This window comes from Spea bombifrons, chromosome 12 (genome assembly GCF_027358695.1).
Source record: "Spea bombifrons isolate aSpeBom1 chromosome 12, aSpeBom1.2.pri, whole genome shotgun sequence".
Taxonomy (NCBI): Eukaryota; Metazoa; Chordata; class Amphibia; order Anura; family Pelobatidae; genus Spea; species Spea bombifrons.
This window is the reverse complement of record NC_071098.1, coordinates 4047377-4063389: the sequence shown is the minus strand read 5'-3', so window position 1 is coordinate 4063389 and position 16013 is coordinate 4047377. Positions and strand designations below refer to the sequence as shown.

Here is a 16013-nt window from a genome sequence, read left to right as displayed (position 1 = left end):
CGATTGTCGTGCACCCTTGGTTTGGCAGCCTCCTTAAATGCTTGAAATGTTTGAGACAAATTATCCTGGAACCAGGATAGAAAGGACAGCATATCCTTCTGTTTCTCTTTTGCCCGGATATCTGCTAAACACTGCCGGCACATCTCCTCCTGTAGCCGTTTGGGAGAGTAGGTACATTCAAGGCAAGCCAACTGTTTAGACATGCATGAAGCCTTTCAGGGAGGAGCCGAAGGCACTTTATCCTTCTCTGGAGATGAAGGTCAACATATTTTTTGGCGTATCAAAAAGATCACCAAAAACCGTGTGGGGGGTTCAGACAACACGGAAACCTGTCCTGACACACACTCTTGTGGTCAGACAGGTTTGCACAGCATAAAATAGGCAGCCAATTTTGAATTTGGCGCCAAAATCGGATGATCCGAGCCGCGCATGCGCTGTAGCACGGCCGGATCATCAGTGGAACGCATAGCCACCCGGGCGTGCGTTCCACCGTACTGCGCATGCTCCTCCCCTGCTTGAAACAAATCACCGCTACAGATTCACTCTGTAACGCGGTGCTGCAAAGATCAGCCGAGCTCCCACCCGGGGAGCGAACGGACTTGCAGGAACCCCCTTTCGCCGGACACAACCCGTGTGCCGGCCGATCTGGATCCAAGCTGCTGAGGCAGAAGAATGGAGCAGAATCCCCAGTGCTCGTCCCTGCGGGACAAAAAAGAACTGACTGCTGGTCGCCGGTATGTGCAGTTATAGGGTAAGGGGGGGGTGGAGCTTAACCCCTTCTATCTTTTTTAGTGTTTGTCCCGGGGAAGAGAGCAAACCCAACGGTACTGCCACTATACGCCGGGAAAAAATCTAGATTGATATATAGATAGATTTGAGTGTTCTGCTTGAACACAGGTTGCATGGTTATGGAATGCTGATGTTGGGGTGTCCAGATAATTTGAGGTTGAGTTAAAATAGTTCAGGAAGTTCTCATTCCCTATGAATCTAACTTATGGCCAGGGATGATTGTCAGCAACGTTAAGCCTGGCTGACAACCCCATTACTTTGTAGGACAACCCCATAGATCAGAGGATCTAAGCCTACTTAGTGCTGAGTGATGGCCAAAAACTGCATGGCCTTCTTCCTTTTAAGAGACGAGCCCTGGTTAAGACCCCTACGCCTCTAACCATATATACGATGCTTCTGCCGCAGGGTTCGCTTTGCTTCTCGTCCTGATCGATCCGATCCCCGGCTGGCTTCGATTTTCTTTCTCCGTCTTCGGGGGCGCGTCGTTCCTCGAAGGAGCCGTCACCTTCCTGCTGACGTCACTCGCCAAAGAATGCGTGAGTGCCGAGTCCGGACAGAAAGGGTCAAGTCCCAAAACTAGATCTGCATTAACCGGGAGGCACTAAAAGTGCTTTTAAACCCCGTTTCCAACGATCTATCTTTTCCTTAGCGCACGCCCTGGGGTCTCTGGGTAAGGGTTGGACCCGAAGCAAGCATCGCTGGCTTTATTTTATCCCACATTATTTAAATATATATTAAACCTGTATGTATGTTTTTCACATACAGGCCATTAACACGCCTGAGCTGTATTACGTGTCCATGGTGCTATCTGTGGCTTCCATTCTCTCTACAGGTAAGCGCGTCACAACTGCCATTTATTGCATACACAGATCCTTAAAAAAAGGTGTTTATACAAAATATAAGTTAAAGCTTTCTGTTCTGCCACATTTCTTTTTTTATGTAGGATTTTACCTGGTTTTGGCACCTTTTTGGCTTTTAAATTACACATTTCCCGGACTGGTGTTGAACAAAGCGTCAGGGACTGGGATCTGCTACGAAGCTGCGACCTCCTGCCCCTGCCTGTGGCACGTCTAACGGATCCCTCATTACTGAACCAATTTGTGCAATTTTCCCATGAAGAAGAACCACGTGATTTAAGAAGGACCTGCCTTAACGTGATCCCAAATATTATTTGCCCCCCATGAACGTGCAGTGGGGCTTTGGGCAGCTCATCGGTAGTTCACTGTGGTTAACTATTAAAACCCCGGTCTTTACGCGCCTTACTAAGCAGACCCGGCTCTCCCTGAAGGCCGCCCCGCATCAGATACTTTGTGTGCCAGCCGAGCTCAGCGCTCATTTAACCGACGGTCTCTGTCAGGTTCTCACAAAGGACGACGGCTTTGGCAGCGCTCCCTGCATGAATTAATTATTGCACTGTGCATAGTTTAGTGCAGAAAGCGTGGAGGTGGGGAAGACTTGCCGCGGTTAATTCTAGAAACATTATAAAATCTGGAACACTACCGATAACATGAATTCTGCACAAAAGTCCTCAACTGTCTACAGAACAACAGACATCCTGATTGTCTCACTTTCCTTATATTTTATTGTGGTTTTTTTTAATATAGTGTTATTCAGCCTCTAGATATATAATAGTATAAAGCCAGTCTTGTGAACAGCACAGAGATTTTAGGATCCACTCTCACGATGATGAACACCTACGGGCATCTACCTTTGGCTGAGAGATCCATTAGCCTTATTTAACCCAGCTTGCGTTAGAAAATGAAGAAACATTGCTGTAACAAAATTGTCTTTTTAAAGATGTCATTTTCTAATAGATATAAAGAGGATTCTGTGATTTAGAAGGTTCACAGACGAACCTGCTGGATCTAATTAACTAGAACAGAACGACCACCATATAAAACCCCATTGTACAGCGCTACGGAATTGGATGGCGCTATATAAAACATTAATAACTAATATACTGAAGGGTAGCGTTCACGTTACCGTAACTGGATACATAAGGGGTGATTTACAATGGTGTTGGGAGCGAGTCTGCGACACATTGTGACAATAAAATTCATCAGAATTAGCATCTATCAGGTTTTATGCAGCCCCAATAGCATTGCTTCTTTATTCTGATTTTAGCTTTTTTCACAGCTCAGTATACACGATAATCTGGTGCAGCTCTTATCTTTTTTATCTTTAAGCTGTTTTATTAAGTAACAGAACTTCTCTATGTTCAAGTATTTCTGTCATTTGCTATAAAAAATAATATCTAATAAATCAATGAAACTAAGCTCTCGCTGGAATAACTGTCTACAAAACACATGCTGAACATTACAGGTGATATATTTCAATTTAATTAATCAACATGTCACTCATATTATACAGTAACTTTGGCTTTTCAAGGGTCAGCAGGACATTAGACCGACTCATAAGCCACAAATGGAACAGATTTTAAAGTGAAAGGACCGAGATTGAGCGCACAACGCAAATGTTACTTTACATAGTTAAGGGGTGTGGCTAGCTCCATATGCAAAAAAAGTGGGTGGAGTCAGCACCCCCACCCATCAGAGATGAATGACATACCCTCAGACCGGTATTATCAACTGGGATTCCAATTTGCAATTTTGCAAATCCAGAGAGCTCCTTGGTGTGAATTTATTCATCTAGAATAAAAAATCAAGTAACTGATCACACCGACGATGCTGTTTGGCACAAAGAGTTAAAGCTAAAATACTAAATGACCTTATAGACAAATGTTAATATACCACCTACACGTGAAACTGATAATAAAGCCAAAGGGTATATCAATAGTTAAGATTGGGTGCGTAATTCACAAGGCTATCCCCCACCATAGCCCTGATCAATCTATATATATATATATATATATTATTATTATTATTATATACCGTATATATATATATATATATAAACATAGCAGTGGACATGAAGACATGACAAGGCAGGATCCCCTAAGGTTTAAGGGGTAATCTCACCCCTTTAGAAAGGTAACCTTGCAACTAACCGCAAGTACATTTACTATCAATAACAAAGTCATTTATTCAGTAAAAGACCACTTAACACACACCTTCACATTAATGTATGGAGTAAACGTGTTACATTATATCATTCTTCTATATATATATATATGTTTCAATGGCAACAAAAACGTTTTGTATTTGTTAAATATATATTATAATTGCTTTAGATTGTAAATGAACGCTCCTGAGACGCCTGAAATATTAACCCTTTTATAGCCCATCGTGAAGATTCTGTGAAGCGACTCGCCGCCAAGGAAACCTTGACTTGTCATTATTTAAAGATACACGTAACCGAGTCACCTGCATTCAAGCAGGGAGATCAACCATAAAATACTGGGAGCAAAGGGACCAACTGGGAATCCTATATATGATCACACTGTGTGTGTGTGTGGGGGGGGGGGGGTAGGAGGGAGTCAGACCATTGCACCCCAGTGTGGTAATAAAGATGAATTCATGGAGTATAAAGTCATACGTATAGGAGCCCCGGGAGCTGCATTCTGTGTACACCGAGACACTGGCACCTGACACCTCAACTGCCCCGCGCCCTCCCCTGACACCTCAACTGCCCCGTGACACTGCTACTCACCCACCTCATGGGGGAACAATTTCAGCACCGCACACTGTGAAGGCGCCGCTCTGATTGGCCGCACACACCTCCTCCCTTGCTATTGGTTCGCGAGCCGTGACGCGCACCGGAAGAGTCCTGCGCTTTGTGAAGCCCGTTTCCGGAAGCAGGTAGGGTGGAGCAATGTGGCCGCGATTTGTGTACCTCGCTCAGTGACAGGAGTCATCAGCCCATGTGACGTGAAGGTCACAAATTGTGCTGTAAATCTATTCCATGTATCTACTACTACAGGGGAAAAGGCTGGAGGATTCATTAATCATTTATAACCCTGGTTTTACCCGTTCAGCTCCATGCCTTTGTTCCAGTCTTCCTCTATAGCTCTATATTATGGGTTATTTCTCACGTATTTGCATGAAAGTCTGGGTTAGCTTAATTGCATTTAACCATTTCAGTGCTCTATATCACCTTCATATACTGTGTTGCAAATGTTTTAGTGGAAATCTATACAGAAAAAGATGTGCATACAATCTAAGGGCCTCAGAGGTCTCTTCTCCAGGTCCATCATTTGAAGAAGAGACCTCGGAGGTCCTAAAACCTTATATAACTTTTTCTTTTCTATGCCAGCCTAATAAAAGGTATAAGCTTTGCCCAAACTTCACTATTGGAACACGGGAGTGATGGGAGTGATAAAGGGCTATTGGAACACAGGAGTGATGGGAGTGATAAAGGGCCTCTGTACGCCTATGAAGAGATTCCATTAAAAATCAGTCGCTTCCAGCTACAATAGTCATTTACAGCATTAACCCCGTCTGTCATTTTAATGAACAAAATTAATTTCTAAGCTTCTAACCCCAAACTTTTGAATGATAATGTAGAAAGAGGTACAACCATAGAGAGTGATATAAAAGGGGCTGACCTGTTACAGTTAAAGAAAGTTCAGCCCCCATTTGCCAAACAGAACATGTTGTATTTATGTATTTTATTTGAAATTGTTAAGGGACTATTAAAGATGGCATCGAGAGGCAAAACCGAGACGGGTAAATTGAGGCAGAATCTGGAAGAACAGTTAGATCGGCTGATGCAGCAACTCCAGGATCTGGAGGAATGCAGGTAAAATGCAGCCAAGGTGGTCTTTTTCTAAAGCTGTGGAAAATATATGAATAAATGTACATTTCTGTGCAGTTCCATACTGATCCCTACTAATAAAAAGGCGCTTTTATGTTTTTAATGTGGAGTACCGGCGCTCCGGTTTATATCAATGCAAGTGCTTTCGGAGGGGAGGTCTCGTTAAACTCATAGAACCACTCGCCCCGCGGTGGAGAATGTCTCAGAAGGCTTGTTTTCCTTCAGGGAAGAGTTGGACGCCGATGAGTACGAAGAGACCAAGAAGGAGACGCTCGAGCAGCTGAGCGAGTTTAACGATTCTCTGAAGAAGATCATGTCTGGAGACATGACTCTGGTGGATGAGCTGAGCGGGATGCAGCTGGTGAGATCATTTTCTTCCAGGGTGTTTCGAGGAATCGCGGGGCGTGGGTCGGAGGTGAATGACGTTTATCAGCTGCTGAAGCAACGCTAGTGAGAGATCAAGCCCAGGCAAACTGTAATTATCAATTTAACGAGAAAACAGACAAAACGCAGACTTACCTGTACATGCTAGAGCATTTTATAAATCTCTTCTGTATGTAGAGCTTGGGAGAAGTCGGCTGAATGTTTCCTGGTTTTCTTCACTTTGTTCTTTTCCATGTCTCTAGAACAGGGGCGTCCAATCTGCGGCCCTCCAGCTGCTGCAGGACTACATCTCCCATCCTCCTCAGCCAGCCCCTTAGCTTAAAGAGCATTATGGGAGATGTAGTCCTGCAGCAGCCCCTGCTCTAGAAGGACAAAATACCAGTTTGGGACACGGGGTCTTTGCTGCGCGCAAAGACCCCACGATAAAAATGTATCAGTAATTGTATCGAGTTGCCAGGAATACATTTATCTCTTGGAAACGGCCGGTTACACCATATGGTTAAACACATATAATACGCTTTAATATAAAAAAAACCCCAGAACTTATTTTTGCAAAGCGGGGTAACTCGACGGCTTTTTTTTGTTGGTTTAGGAGTTTGGGAAAGTTTCTGGGATAACAATGCGTCACTTAATTGTGACCTGGAACCATTACTTGGAACAAATTATTGTGATCGTCGCTTCCTTTGCTTTGTCGACATTCTAAGACGTAAAAATGAGAATGCCCCCCCCAACTATCCTGCATTTAAAAATAAACCGAAATGCCGCTGGTGTTTATTTTCAGGCGATCCAAGCCGCGATCAGCCAAGCCTTCAAAACCCCTGAAGTTATCAGGATGTTTGCGAAGAAACAACCCGGGCAGCTGCGCACGCGCTTAGCAGAAGTAAGTTCTTCTTGGTCTTCTTTATTATATATTTTTAGCTCCTTATCCTCCAAAAGGATAAAATAGCGACCTCCGGCTCTTGTTTTACGTGCAGAGGTCAAAACGGTTGTTTTAAGTAACACAACGTTGAAATAGCGAGATAAGAGAAATCCAGTGAGGTGGGTGGAAGGCAGGATAAAGATGAAAGCGCATCATTTAGTATTTCTCTCCCACCTCCATCATTTCTCATTTAAGAAGCTTGTTCGCCCGTCCTTTGCGCTTTTCTTTTTGCTGATACATTTGAAAAATTCCAATAAATTGTAAAGTTTGGTTTTTTTCTCCATCCCTTGCACAAAGTTTACTTAAGGGGATGACAGATGGTGACTGGGCATCGCGCCACCTTAAGATAATATTTAACATGTGATATTTTCTGCTAGATGGATCGAGATCTAATGGTAGGAAAGCTGGCCCGGGACCTCTACACGCAGCAGAAAGGCGAGATCCTCACCGCCTTGCGGAAGCTGGGAGAGAAGGTAAACCTCGGAGGTCCATGCGTTCGGAATAAGCTCTCATTGAAGCGGAGACGCCATCGCTGGTGGTTTTGTTTCCCTTCAAATCCTTTGTTGTCGGAAAACAGAAGGGAAATTTCTGAAACCAACAAAGTTTTCAAGAAAAAAAGATACTGTTTGATTTAATTTAATAATTTGAATCGCTAAACAATGTCCGTGCAGAATACACTCCAGTAATTGCATTAAAAGATAGAAAAAAAACATTTTGGGGACCAGGCTGTTCCTTTAATGAACTATATTTTGTGATACAGTTGACTCCGGAAGATGAAGCGTTCCTCTCGGAGAACGCAGGAGCCGCCCTCAGCCACTTTCAGAAGGTCTCAGAAGGACTGGGTGAGTACTGGCCATGCCATAGATTTCCCAGTTTCTCCAGTTTAGCTCCCATTTTCACTGGACTGTGTGTTTTATCCGTGCGACACGATGACATCATCATTCTAATAATAATATATATAGGATGTGTTTGCGTTCTGTCGCTATAGTCTAAAATGTTTCTGTTTATTCTTTCCTGCCTTGTTCGACGCGCAGGATCAGGGGACAAAGTTCTGGCCCTCGCAAGTATCGAAGTGGAGAATACAAAGAAATGAACTTCCAAGTGTCACTGACGTTGAGCACAAAGTTGGGTCCGAGTCGTGTTTTTCTATATTTGAATCCGATGTTACCGTAGAACAGAGTGTGTTTAGCGGCCCCCGGGGGTTAGTGAATTCTCTCCGTCGCCCGTCCAGAGACTGACATTGTATAGATTTCTTTTTTTTTCTTTTTTATCTTTTTACAGGCCACAAAAGGTTCGTTGAGTCATGTTCTTTCACTTGATATTATGAAATATTTAATAATTGATGTTTGTGACATGTTGCTGTGATAAGTATTATGCAGGATGTTTTACTACTTTCAATAAACTGTTTTTTTCTTTATTTTTTTTGCATATAGCGGGTTTTTTTTTCTTTTTTTTGGTGCTAATTCTATTAACTTTAGAGGCGAAATGCTGGATAGAATGACCTAACCGTACGGGATTCTCCGAGGATGCTGATGATATTCTCCAGCTCTCCTTTTTTATATGTTTAATGGTACTTCGTGAGTTGGAGAATAGGAACCTGGAGATCTCTAGATGCTAGAGTGACCTTGGAAATGGGAACGTGATCGGGAAAGGGTTTAATGCGTAACCGGAGAATCCCGGGACGTGGTCAGTTTGAAGATTTGATTGGTCGGTGGAGATGTACCTTCTGTAACTAAACTGAGATCTCCGAACCGCTCAACAGCAGGCCATCTATTCAACATTGTTAGTTGTTACATTGAATCAAGGGCTGAATGACCTTCCTTCCGGACTCAAGAAAACCACCTTGTCCCGGTCCATCCCTGGCTATTAGCGTTACGATTAACGGACGTGAGACTTTCGGCTGCCCTGTGTGATCCTCACACCAGCACGGGATCCGCCTCACTGGAACGAGGATGGCATCATCTGGGTCGGGCTCGCGGGAGGAATGAGCTGACTCCTCGCGTGTCAGATTGTGTTACGTGTTGGCGCGGGGTGACTGCACGCTTAGTAGATATATTTTAGGAAGAGTGCATTCAGCTGCTGGGCTTAAGGGTGTGAGGATCGTCGTTATATCAGATATAACCCTCCACTGCCCAGGGGCGTCTATAATCTCAACCCAGATCCTCTCGCTGATGGAATTCTCTTGGTTTCTCTTTGCTTTGGTGAATTACGGTGGAATTTTCTAATATTCCAGGGTTTTCTATTTAAATATATATTTTTTTATATATATTTAAAAGTCATCCTGAAATGGATGGACATTCTCTGTAGGGGATGCATGTTCTGCGTAGTGGGAGTATGTAGAGTACGTGGCGCGCTGTTAATAATGTAATATATGACTAGAATATTATTATTATAATATGTATTAAATAATGTTATAATATAATTGTAATAATTAGATCATTTTTTCTGTGTGTGAATCACTCAATGGAGAATTTTACGTTGAGTCTCTGAAGGGTCTGTTTCACCCTTTAAATATTAACCCTTTATCAGCCCATCATACAGATTTCAACGTAGAGACTCATCTAATGTGTTCACCAAATGGCTCTTATACCAAGACCCTTGGTTTGTCCTCATTTAAAGATATACATTGCTGAGTCACCTGCATTCAAGCAGGGAAATCAACCATAACATACTGGGAGCAAAAGCACCAATCGTGGCAGTCTTCGATATCTTCACGCCCGGGAACTCTCTGGGTTTCGCCTGGAGGCTCCCGGTGAATCGCTGCTTCTCGGGGACGCCATTGAGAAACTCCAGGTTGTGGCACAAATCCCCAAATCCCCAACGCAGGGTGCAGTCACTCCCAGAACCTCAGCCGGCGTTAATGAAAGCCGGTCAATGGGCTTGAAACTGTCTGATGGATACATTGTATCGCAGCGCTATAGTTACCATTAATATTACTATAGTTACTCTTATTACTCTTATTATTGTTACTATTATTATTACTATTAGCAATATAGTTACCATTATTACCATAGTTACTATTATTACTATTGTTATTATTGTTAGTATTATTATTACTAGTATTAATTCGTATTATTACGTACCATTGCCCGGGTGACGCCGGCTCCCGGCTCCTCCTCCGGAGCAGGCCCCGCCCCTGGCTCCCCCTCCCCGGCCGCTGACTCTCAGGCTCTGGCCGGACTTCCCTCGTACACAGGCCGGAGCCGCCGACACCCTGCCCGGCACCGGACCCCTCGCCTTGGGATCGAGCTGCGGCCTGCCCGCCAGGTGAGTCCCGGAGTGTGAGGCTCCTGCCTGCCCGGTCGGCCTGCTCTTTGTCTCCCGCCTGCATCCGGAGGCTGCCCGGCCTCGCCTGAACTGCCTCCTTGCCTAGGCAACCACCCCCGGCTTCCTGTTACCCCACAGCCGCCTTCTCCCCCCCCCCCGCTCTCTGTTACCCCCACTACCTTCCACCTCGCCCCCCGCTCTCTGTTACCCCCACTGCCTTCGACCCCCCCCGGCTCTCTGTTACCCCCACTGCCTTCTACCCCCGGCTCTCTGTTACCCCCGGCTCTCTGTTACCCCCGGCTCTCTGTTACCCCCGGCTCTCTGTTACCCCCACTGCCTTCTACCCCCGGCTCTCTGTTACCCCCGGCTCTCTGTTACCCCCGGCTCTCTGTTACCCCCACTGCCTTCTACCCCCGGCTCTCTGTTACCCCCGGCTCTCTGTTACCCCCGGCTCTCTGTTACCCCCACTGCCTTCTACCCTCGGCTCTCTGTTACCCCCGGCTCTCTGTTACCCCAACATTCTGCACTCCTGTAGTACCCCAGCTAACACTCCTCCTGTGTACCCCTTATTACCCCCTCAGTGTTCCTCCAACATGTTAAACGAACCACCCTGTATCCTTCCTGAGGGGCTCGTTCTGCCCCAGCTGGGCCCGGTGTTCACGGCCACAAAGTGGCCTCTCTGGGGGGCAGCGGTCTGAGGACTTTTGTGTTGAAACGCCCTGCGGAGTCACTATTGTTATGGATTTATATAGCGCCGTCATACTCCGCAGCGCTGTACAACGGGGTAAACAGGACGTAACGAGCCGTTCATCGCGTCACAATCCGAACGAGATGCCCGTCCTGCGCGTAGGCGTCGGGTTCAGGCAAAACGCGTTGGGGTGTGCAGGGCGCAGTGTTGTTGCCCGGCGGCCCCCCTGGCACTAGCCTGGTGTGTGTGCCAGGTGGCCAGTCCGGCCCCGGTAGGAGACCTACCTCGCTTTTGATGCCGGACGCGGGGTTACCGTGTGACGCGTGTGATTGCTGGGAGTCACGGGATGGACATACGTCCCGGATTAGATTACGTCTGTGCATTCGACCCGACAGCTGGTGCCGTAACTGAAATATTCTATGCATTAACGCGGACGTTCTGATTGGCCGGTAAATGCCCCGCCGCGGCCGCCGGGGTACTTTCTGTAGGTCTCTGCAGCCAGATGCTGATGGAAAGCGGTCTTCGTTTCGTCACAGGCCGGACCCTCTCTCCTTAATGTATCGGGACGGCTTAGTCTGTTGGTTCTGTCGGACCCTTTGAATGTAGGGACTGTAAGAAGTGCTGCGGGGATTGTTGGCGCTTTATACGTATTTATACGGCATTGGGTGCAGCTGGAGCGGAGCGGCTCTCGGAAGCCACTCGGCTTCAACACGGAGAGTCCTGCCGGGTTCTCCTCCTACCCTTAGAGGTAACTTGGTCGCCGGCGGACTGCTCCTCTCCAGTGATTGGCCGGCAGCGATACGGCGTCCGGCTGCTCCGCGTGCCGCGTCACATCAGCCTCCCGTCCTACACCGCAAAATAAATGGAGTAAGAGCCAACCGATGACTCGCTGACTTAATTGAGCCAGGAATTTAACGAGGGAAATAAACAAAATAATAATAATAATAATAAAAGCGTTAACCATGTCATTGCCGGAGACATATATAATATACCGTATATAGAGACTATATGTATATTTGCACACTTTATATATAATCTGAATTATAAATCACGCTAATTCAGAGATAATTTGTTTTTCAGGGTCCTCTTCAACTTTAACCCTTTCGGCTGCAGATCCCGGCACGTAAACCATAAGGTCAGTGAATACGTTGCGCTGCATGCCTGCCGCAGACCACGCCGCTAGCTTTAACTCAAAGCCCTGCACGCACGGGCAGACGGCTCGGTGAATGGCGTATTGCGCGGCTGACGGTTATTTGGTAGCCGTTATTACGCGGGGAAAGGTTGTAGCCGTCGCAGGTGACAAAGAAACACTTTATTGTGTAGAGGAGATCTGTTAGCGGCTGGGGGAAGCCTTTTCCTTTGCGCATCCTGAGCGAGTAGGTTATGTGAGATGAAGCGTGTAACTGAAAAACACTTCCCCCGTGACAAAGGGCAGCGGATGATTCGTTGGAGAATACGTTGCTGTTAACCCTCAACGAGACCAAAAGGCTTTGTTTCTTGGTGTTTTAGGGAGCAGGGCAGGGGGCATGAACCGCGAGGGGCCCCCCGGGAAGAGTCCGGAAGAAATGTACATTCAGCAGAAAGTCCGAGTGCTGCTCATGCTTCGGAAGATGGGTTCCAACGTGAGTATTATTGGGCTTGAGTATAAGGCGCAGCTAAACTGTCTGCTCCTGTTATTTGGCCAACCGTGTCCCTCTTCTTCCGACAGCTCACCCCCAGCGAAGAGGGGTTCCTGCGGTCGTACGCGGGGGTGGTCAACAGCCAGCTCAGCCAATTGCCCCAGCACTCCATCGATCAGGGTAAGTATCGGGCCGCGTCTGCTTGTGATGGATACCTGCAAGTGGTAAGGAGACTGTAAACGTGTTTAGTGTTCCATAAAACATACATCAAAGAGACTGGGCACTCGGTGTAACTAAAGCTGCACTTAATTACGTGGACTTCGCCGAGCCAGTCCTGATTCTGTGTTTCCCGGCCTGCATGCTGCATTTGTTGCGGAACGTCTGTCTTTAGAAATGACCCCCCCCCCCGAAAACATTATAAGAAGAATTGACAGCGATCTCTTTTCGGCACCTTTATCCCGGCGATTTAACTCCTGTACTTCCCTGCGATGGCCACTAGATGTCACTGCAGCACCCCGTAGTAATGCTGATGTCTGCGCATGCACCGTCACCCTCGTCCTGGCTTTAGGGGGGTCTCTTGGTGCCGACGCCATTATCTGGCAGATATAAAGGGTCTTTCTGCTCGTATTTAATGTTTCGTTAGGGATGAGAGCTGCGAGAGGCGTAAATGTTCCACTCGAGAAGAATCTGCCAGCTGTATTTATTATTAAGATGCATAAAATGCATTTTTATAAAAAGTTTATCCTGTTTCTAACCTAAAAAGATGTTTATAAAGGATTTAACCCCTTAAGGGCAATGGGCTGTCCCTAAACCCATTGGGAAAAAATGCATTTTGAGCCCGTACATGTACGGGCTTTGTCATTAAGGGGTTAAACAAACATACAATAGTGATATATTTATTTATTTTTATTTTTTTTAAATGGTATATTTGCAGTAAGTTGTGTTTTCAAATCACATAATTAGTAATTTCAGTTACTTTTATATTCTGATTTATCTGCGATTGGGGTTTAGTTGTAAGATTTAGTCACCCTGATTGTATTTTTCACCCAATCGCAATAAAAATAAATGAAAAACATCGCTTTCTGGCACCCGGAGGGTTTCGCGTGATGAGCAGATCGTTTCACGCGTGTGGGTTTGAAGCGCGTGGGATGAATTGGATATTTCTGGGGGTTTTAGCATCAATATGCTTTGATTTTGTTCTCAAAGTACACATTTTTTTTATAATTTAATTTTTAGGTTGGTTTAATATGTCGGGTGTTTTTCTGTACACAATTGAGTAAAACGCGTCAGGAGTATATTTTTTGTTAAACATTTTTGTTACCATTCCCTATAAAATATGAAAAAGACTTCCTTATATTATATATAAAAATATATATTATTTGTTTTTTTTCAGTGCCAGAGGAGTAAACGATAAATTGCGTTCACGCCGCCGGCAGTTTCATTTTAATTTTATTTATTTTTCTATGCCTTTTGCCGAGTTGCCTTGTGATCCTCATTAGACATCCAGACGTGGAGCTGCCGATTTGCCATCCCGTTGCCGTGGCAACCCCAGAGCGGTCTCCTCGCTCTGCCGGTGACGGAGGCTCGCTCCCTATAGGGTTGGGGTAGCGGGGGGAGGATTATTAGAGCGCATCCGCTCGCCTGCTTCTCTTTTTTTGCAGCTCCGCTGGTAATTCAGGTTGGAGAAAAAAACTAAAAAAAAAAATTCAAGACAAATCCTAAAAATCCAAAAAACATTTGAACCTAAATTTTACAATAAAAATAACAGCTCACGACCCGAGTAGAATCCGGTTCAGGTCTCAGGTGTTGCGCTCTCATCAAACGTTCCTCGAGGAATAATTTTTCACAGGCAAATTGGCATTTTTAATTTTTTTTTATTACAGATTTTTCCCGACCAGCAGTTAAATGTCTTCTTCCCAGTGTTTTTTTTTTCTTTTCTTTATATTTTTATTTTCAATACAAAGAAATATTTCCAGTTATTGGGTGACAATTTAGAATATTCATTTATTTTATTGTGCCCCGGGTCATTGTTCTCAGACATCCATTTTTGTTTTTTGGAGAGAAATGCCGTCTGCCGTACCCCGCAGCAGGTTTAGTCCACGGAGGGGGGGGGGCTGTAATACAGCACGGCGTCGCTTCTTCGTTGCCGTGTATCGGCAGACGTAGCCATCGCGTTCCGGCGTCTTTTTAAAAATAAAAGTGCTGCAGTGGTTGGTAATTCTAAAAAAAATAACAGCAAAATGATTTAACCTTTACTGGTAAGCTCTTCGATGGAAGTATTACCCTTTCATACCTTCCAAGTGTCCCGTGTTTCAGAGACAGTCCAGGTTTTTGTAGGCGACGGGGATCACGGCCCCCGATGCCCTCTGCCCGGCACAGAGAGCTATAAGCCCGTAACGCTCGTATTTATTTCTCTTCCAGGCGCCGAGGATGTGGTCATGGCATTTTCTCGATCGGAGACGGAGGACCGGAGGCAGTAACGGAACAAATGCCGGATGAAGAGCACGGACGGGGGGGAGAGACGTTCTGCAGCGTTTGGAGGGACTTCGTTTCTCTGGATCCTTCGCCCCGCTCTCCTCGCTTTTTTTTTTTTTCTTTTTAAATCACTCGCCTAAAAGTTTTCCGTAACTTTCGTTTATTTTAGCTCTAGATCGCCCGCCTCTCGCCGTCGGGCCGCCTGCCGATGCTTCCACCTTTTTTTGCACACGAGAAGCGGGTTCCGGGCCCCTAAAGAGCAAACTGGGGGTCCCGTCCCGAGGAGACGCTTCTTCTCAATGTTTACCTGACCTGCGAAAGAAGCCGACTTCTTTGTTTTCTCTCGCTCCCGTTGGTGGAACAGAGACCCTCCGTATGGATCCAGCTCCGTGCGCGGCCCCCCGGGACCCTCTCTCTACAACTGGAAGCTTCGCTGAATACGGCTGCTTTTATATTCTGGGCTCTCGGTCGGAAGATCTTTCCATGGACTCGTAGTTGAATTTTTTTTTTAATTTCAGTGATTTTTCCTCTTTTTTGTTTTTTTTTGCTGTTATAACACTGTGTTTTTGACTTGAAAGAGAGTGCATGTTTTTTGCGATATTTATTACAACGGACGGGGGACTGAGAAGAGAGAGAGCGTTCCTGTAATTTTTTGTTTTTATTGTTATTATTATTAAGGATTGGCCATAGTCAATGTGATTTTTGCTTATTTTTAGTTTTTAACCAGCTTTCCTACGCAGATTGCTCAGTAGGGAATGAATTAACCCTGTCAGGGTCCTGGAATGGGGATTAACCCTTTGTGATCCGCCCGTCCAGCGTTCTGAGACCCGTTTTTTCGCTCCGGCAGTGAAGCGAGCGTCTCGGCGGGGCATCCCTCTTTATCGTGGGTGCTTCATTGCACCGGAAGCTGTTTTGTTTTAACCCTTTTGTGTATTTTTTTGTCCCGCGTTTGCTGGTCCACTAAAGTTACATGAATTCCGCTCGTAACGTTTCCTCTTCTGTCGTCCGAGGCTGAAATGCGGTTCTCTGCAAAGGGTGCGAATGTATGGCGGATGAGAACGATGTAAGCGGGGGTGATGCGTTCTTATCGTCTTCTGACATCACCGTGTTGGTTTTATGTATAAATACCTGTTCTCGCTGATGGAATTTAGCAGATTTA

The 16013-nt window shown here is 45.6% G+C and overlaps 2 protein-coding genes across 2 annotated transcripts; both read left to right on the top strand.

Moving 5' to 3' along the window:
* Nucleotides 1-5378: 5378 nt before the first annotated feature.
* LZIC (leucine zipper and CTNNBIP1 domain containing) lies at nt 5379-8230 on the top strand. Its single transcript, XM_053452084.1, has 6 exons — nt 5379-5487; nt 5728-5863; nt 6668-6766; nt 7183-7278; nt 7566-7647; nt 7840-8230. The coding sequence occupies exons 1-6, from the start codon at nt 5387-5389 to the stop codon at nt 7896-7898; spliced, it is 573 nt and encodes a 190-aa protein (XP_053308059.1). The 5' UTR covers nt 5379-5386; the 3' UTR covers nt 7899-8230.
* A 1610-nt stretch (nt 8231-9840) lies between these two features.
* On the top strand, nt 9841-15095 carry CTNNBIP1 (catenin beta interacting protein 1). Its single transcript, XM_053452085.1, has 5 exons — nt 9841-10072; nt 11841-11895; nt 12270-12382; nt 12469-12559; nt 14801-15095. The coding sequence occupies exons 3-5, from the start codon at nt 12287-12289 to the stop codon at nt 14857-14859; spliced, it is 246 nt and encodes an 81-aa protein (XP_053308060.1). The 5' UTR covers nt 9841-10072; nt 11841-11895; nt 12270-12286; the 3' UTR covers nt 14860-15095.
* Nucleotides 15096-16013: the final 918 nt, after the last annotated feature.

Excerpts from the sequence above, each read along its gene's own strand:
- CTNNBIP1 (XM_053452085.1), top strand. The coding sequence starts at position 12,287 with ATGAACCGCGAGGGGCCCCCCGGGAAGAGTCCGGAAGAAATGTACATT. Across the intron at positions 12,383-12,468 it reads TTCGGAAGATGGGTTCCAAC|CTCACCCCCAGCGAAGAGGG; the intron begins GTGAGTATTATT and ends TTCTTCCGACAG. Across the intron at positions 12,560-14,800 it reads CCAGCACTCCATCGATCAGG|GCGCCGAGGATGTGGTCATG; the intron begins GTAAGTATCGGG and ends TTTCTCTTCCAG.
- LZIC (XM_053452084.1), top strand. The coding sequence starts at position 5,387 with ATGGCATCGAGAGGCAAAACCGAGACGGGTAAATTGAGGCAGAATCTG. Across the intron at positions 6,767-7,182 it reads TGCGCACGCGCTTAGCAGAA|ATGGATCGAGATCTAATGGT; the intron begins GTAAGTTCTTCT and ends ATTTTCTGCTAG. Across the intron at positions 7,279-7,565 it reads TGCGGAAGCTGGGAGAGAAG|TTGACTCCGGAAGATGAAGC; the intron begins GTAAACCTCGGA and ends TTTGTGATACAG.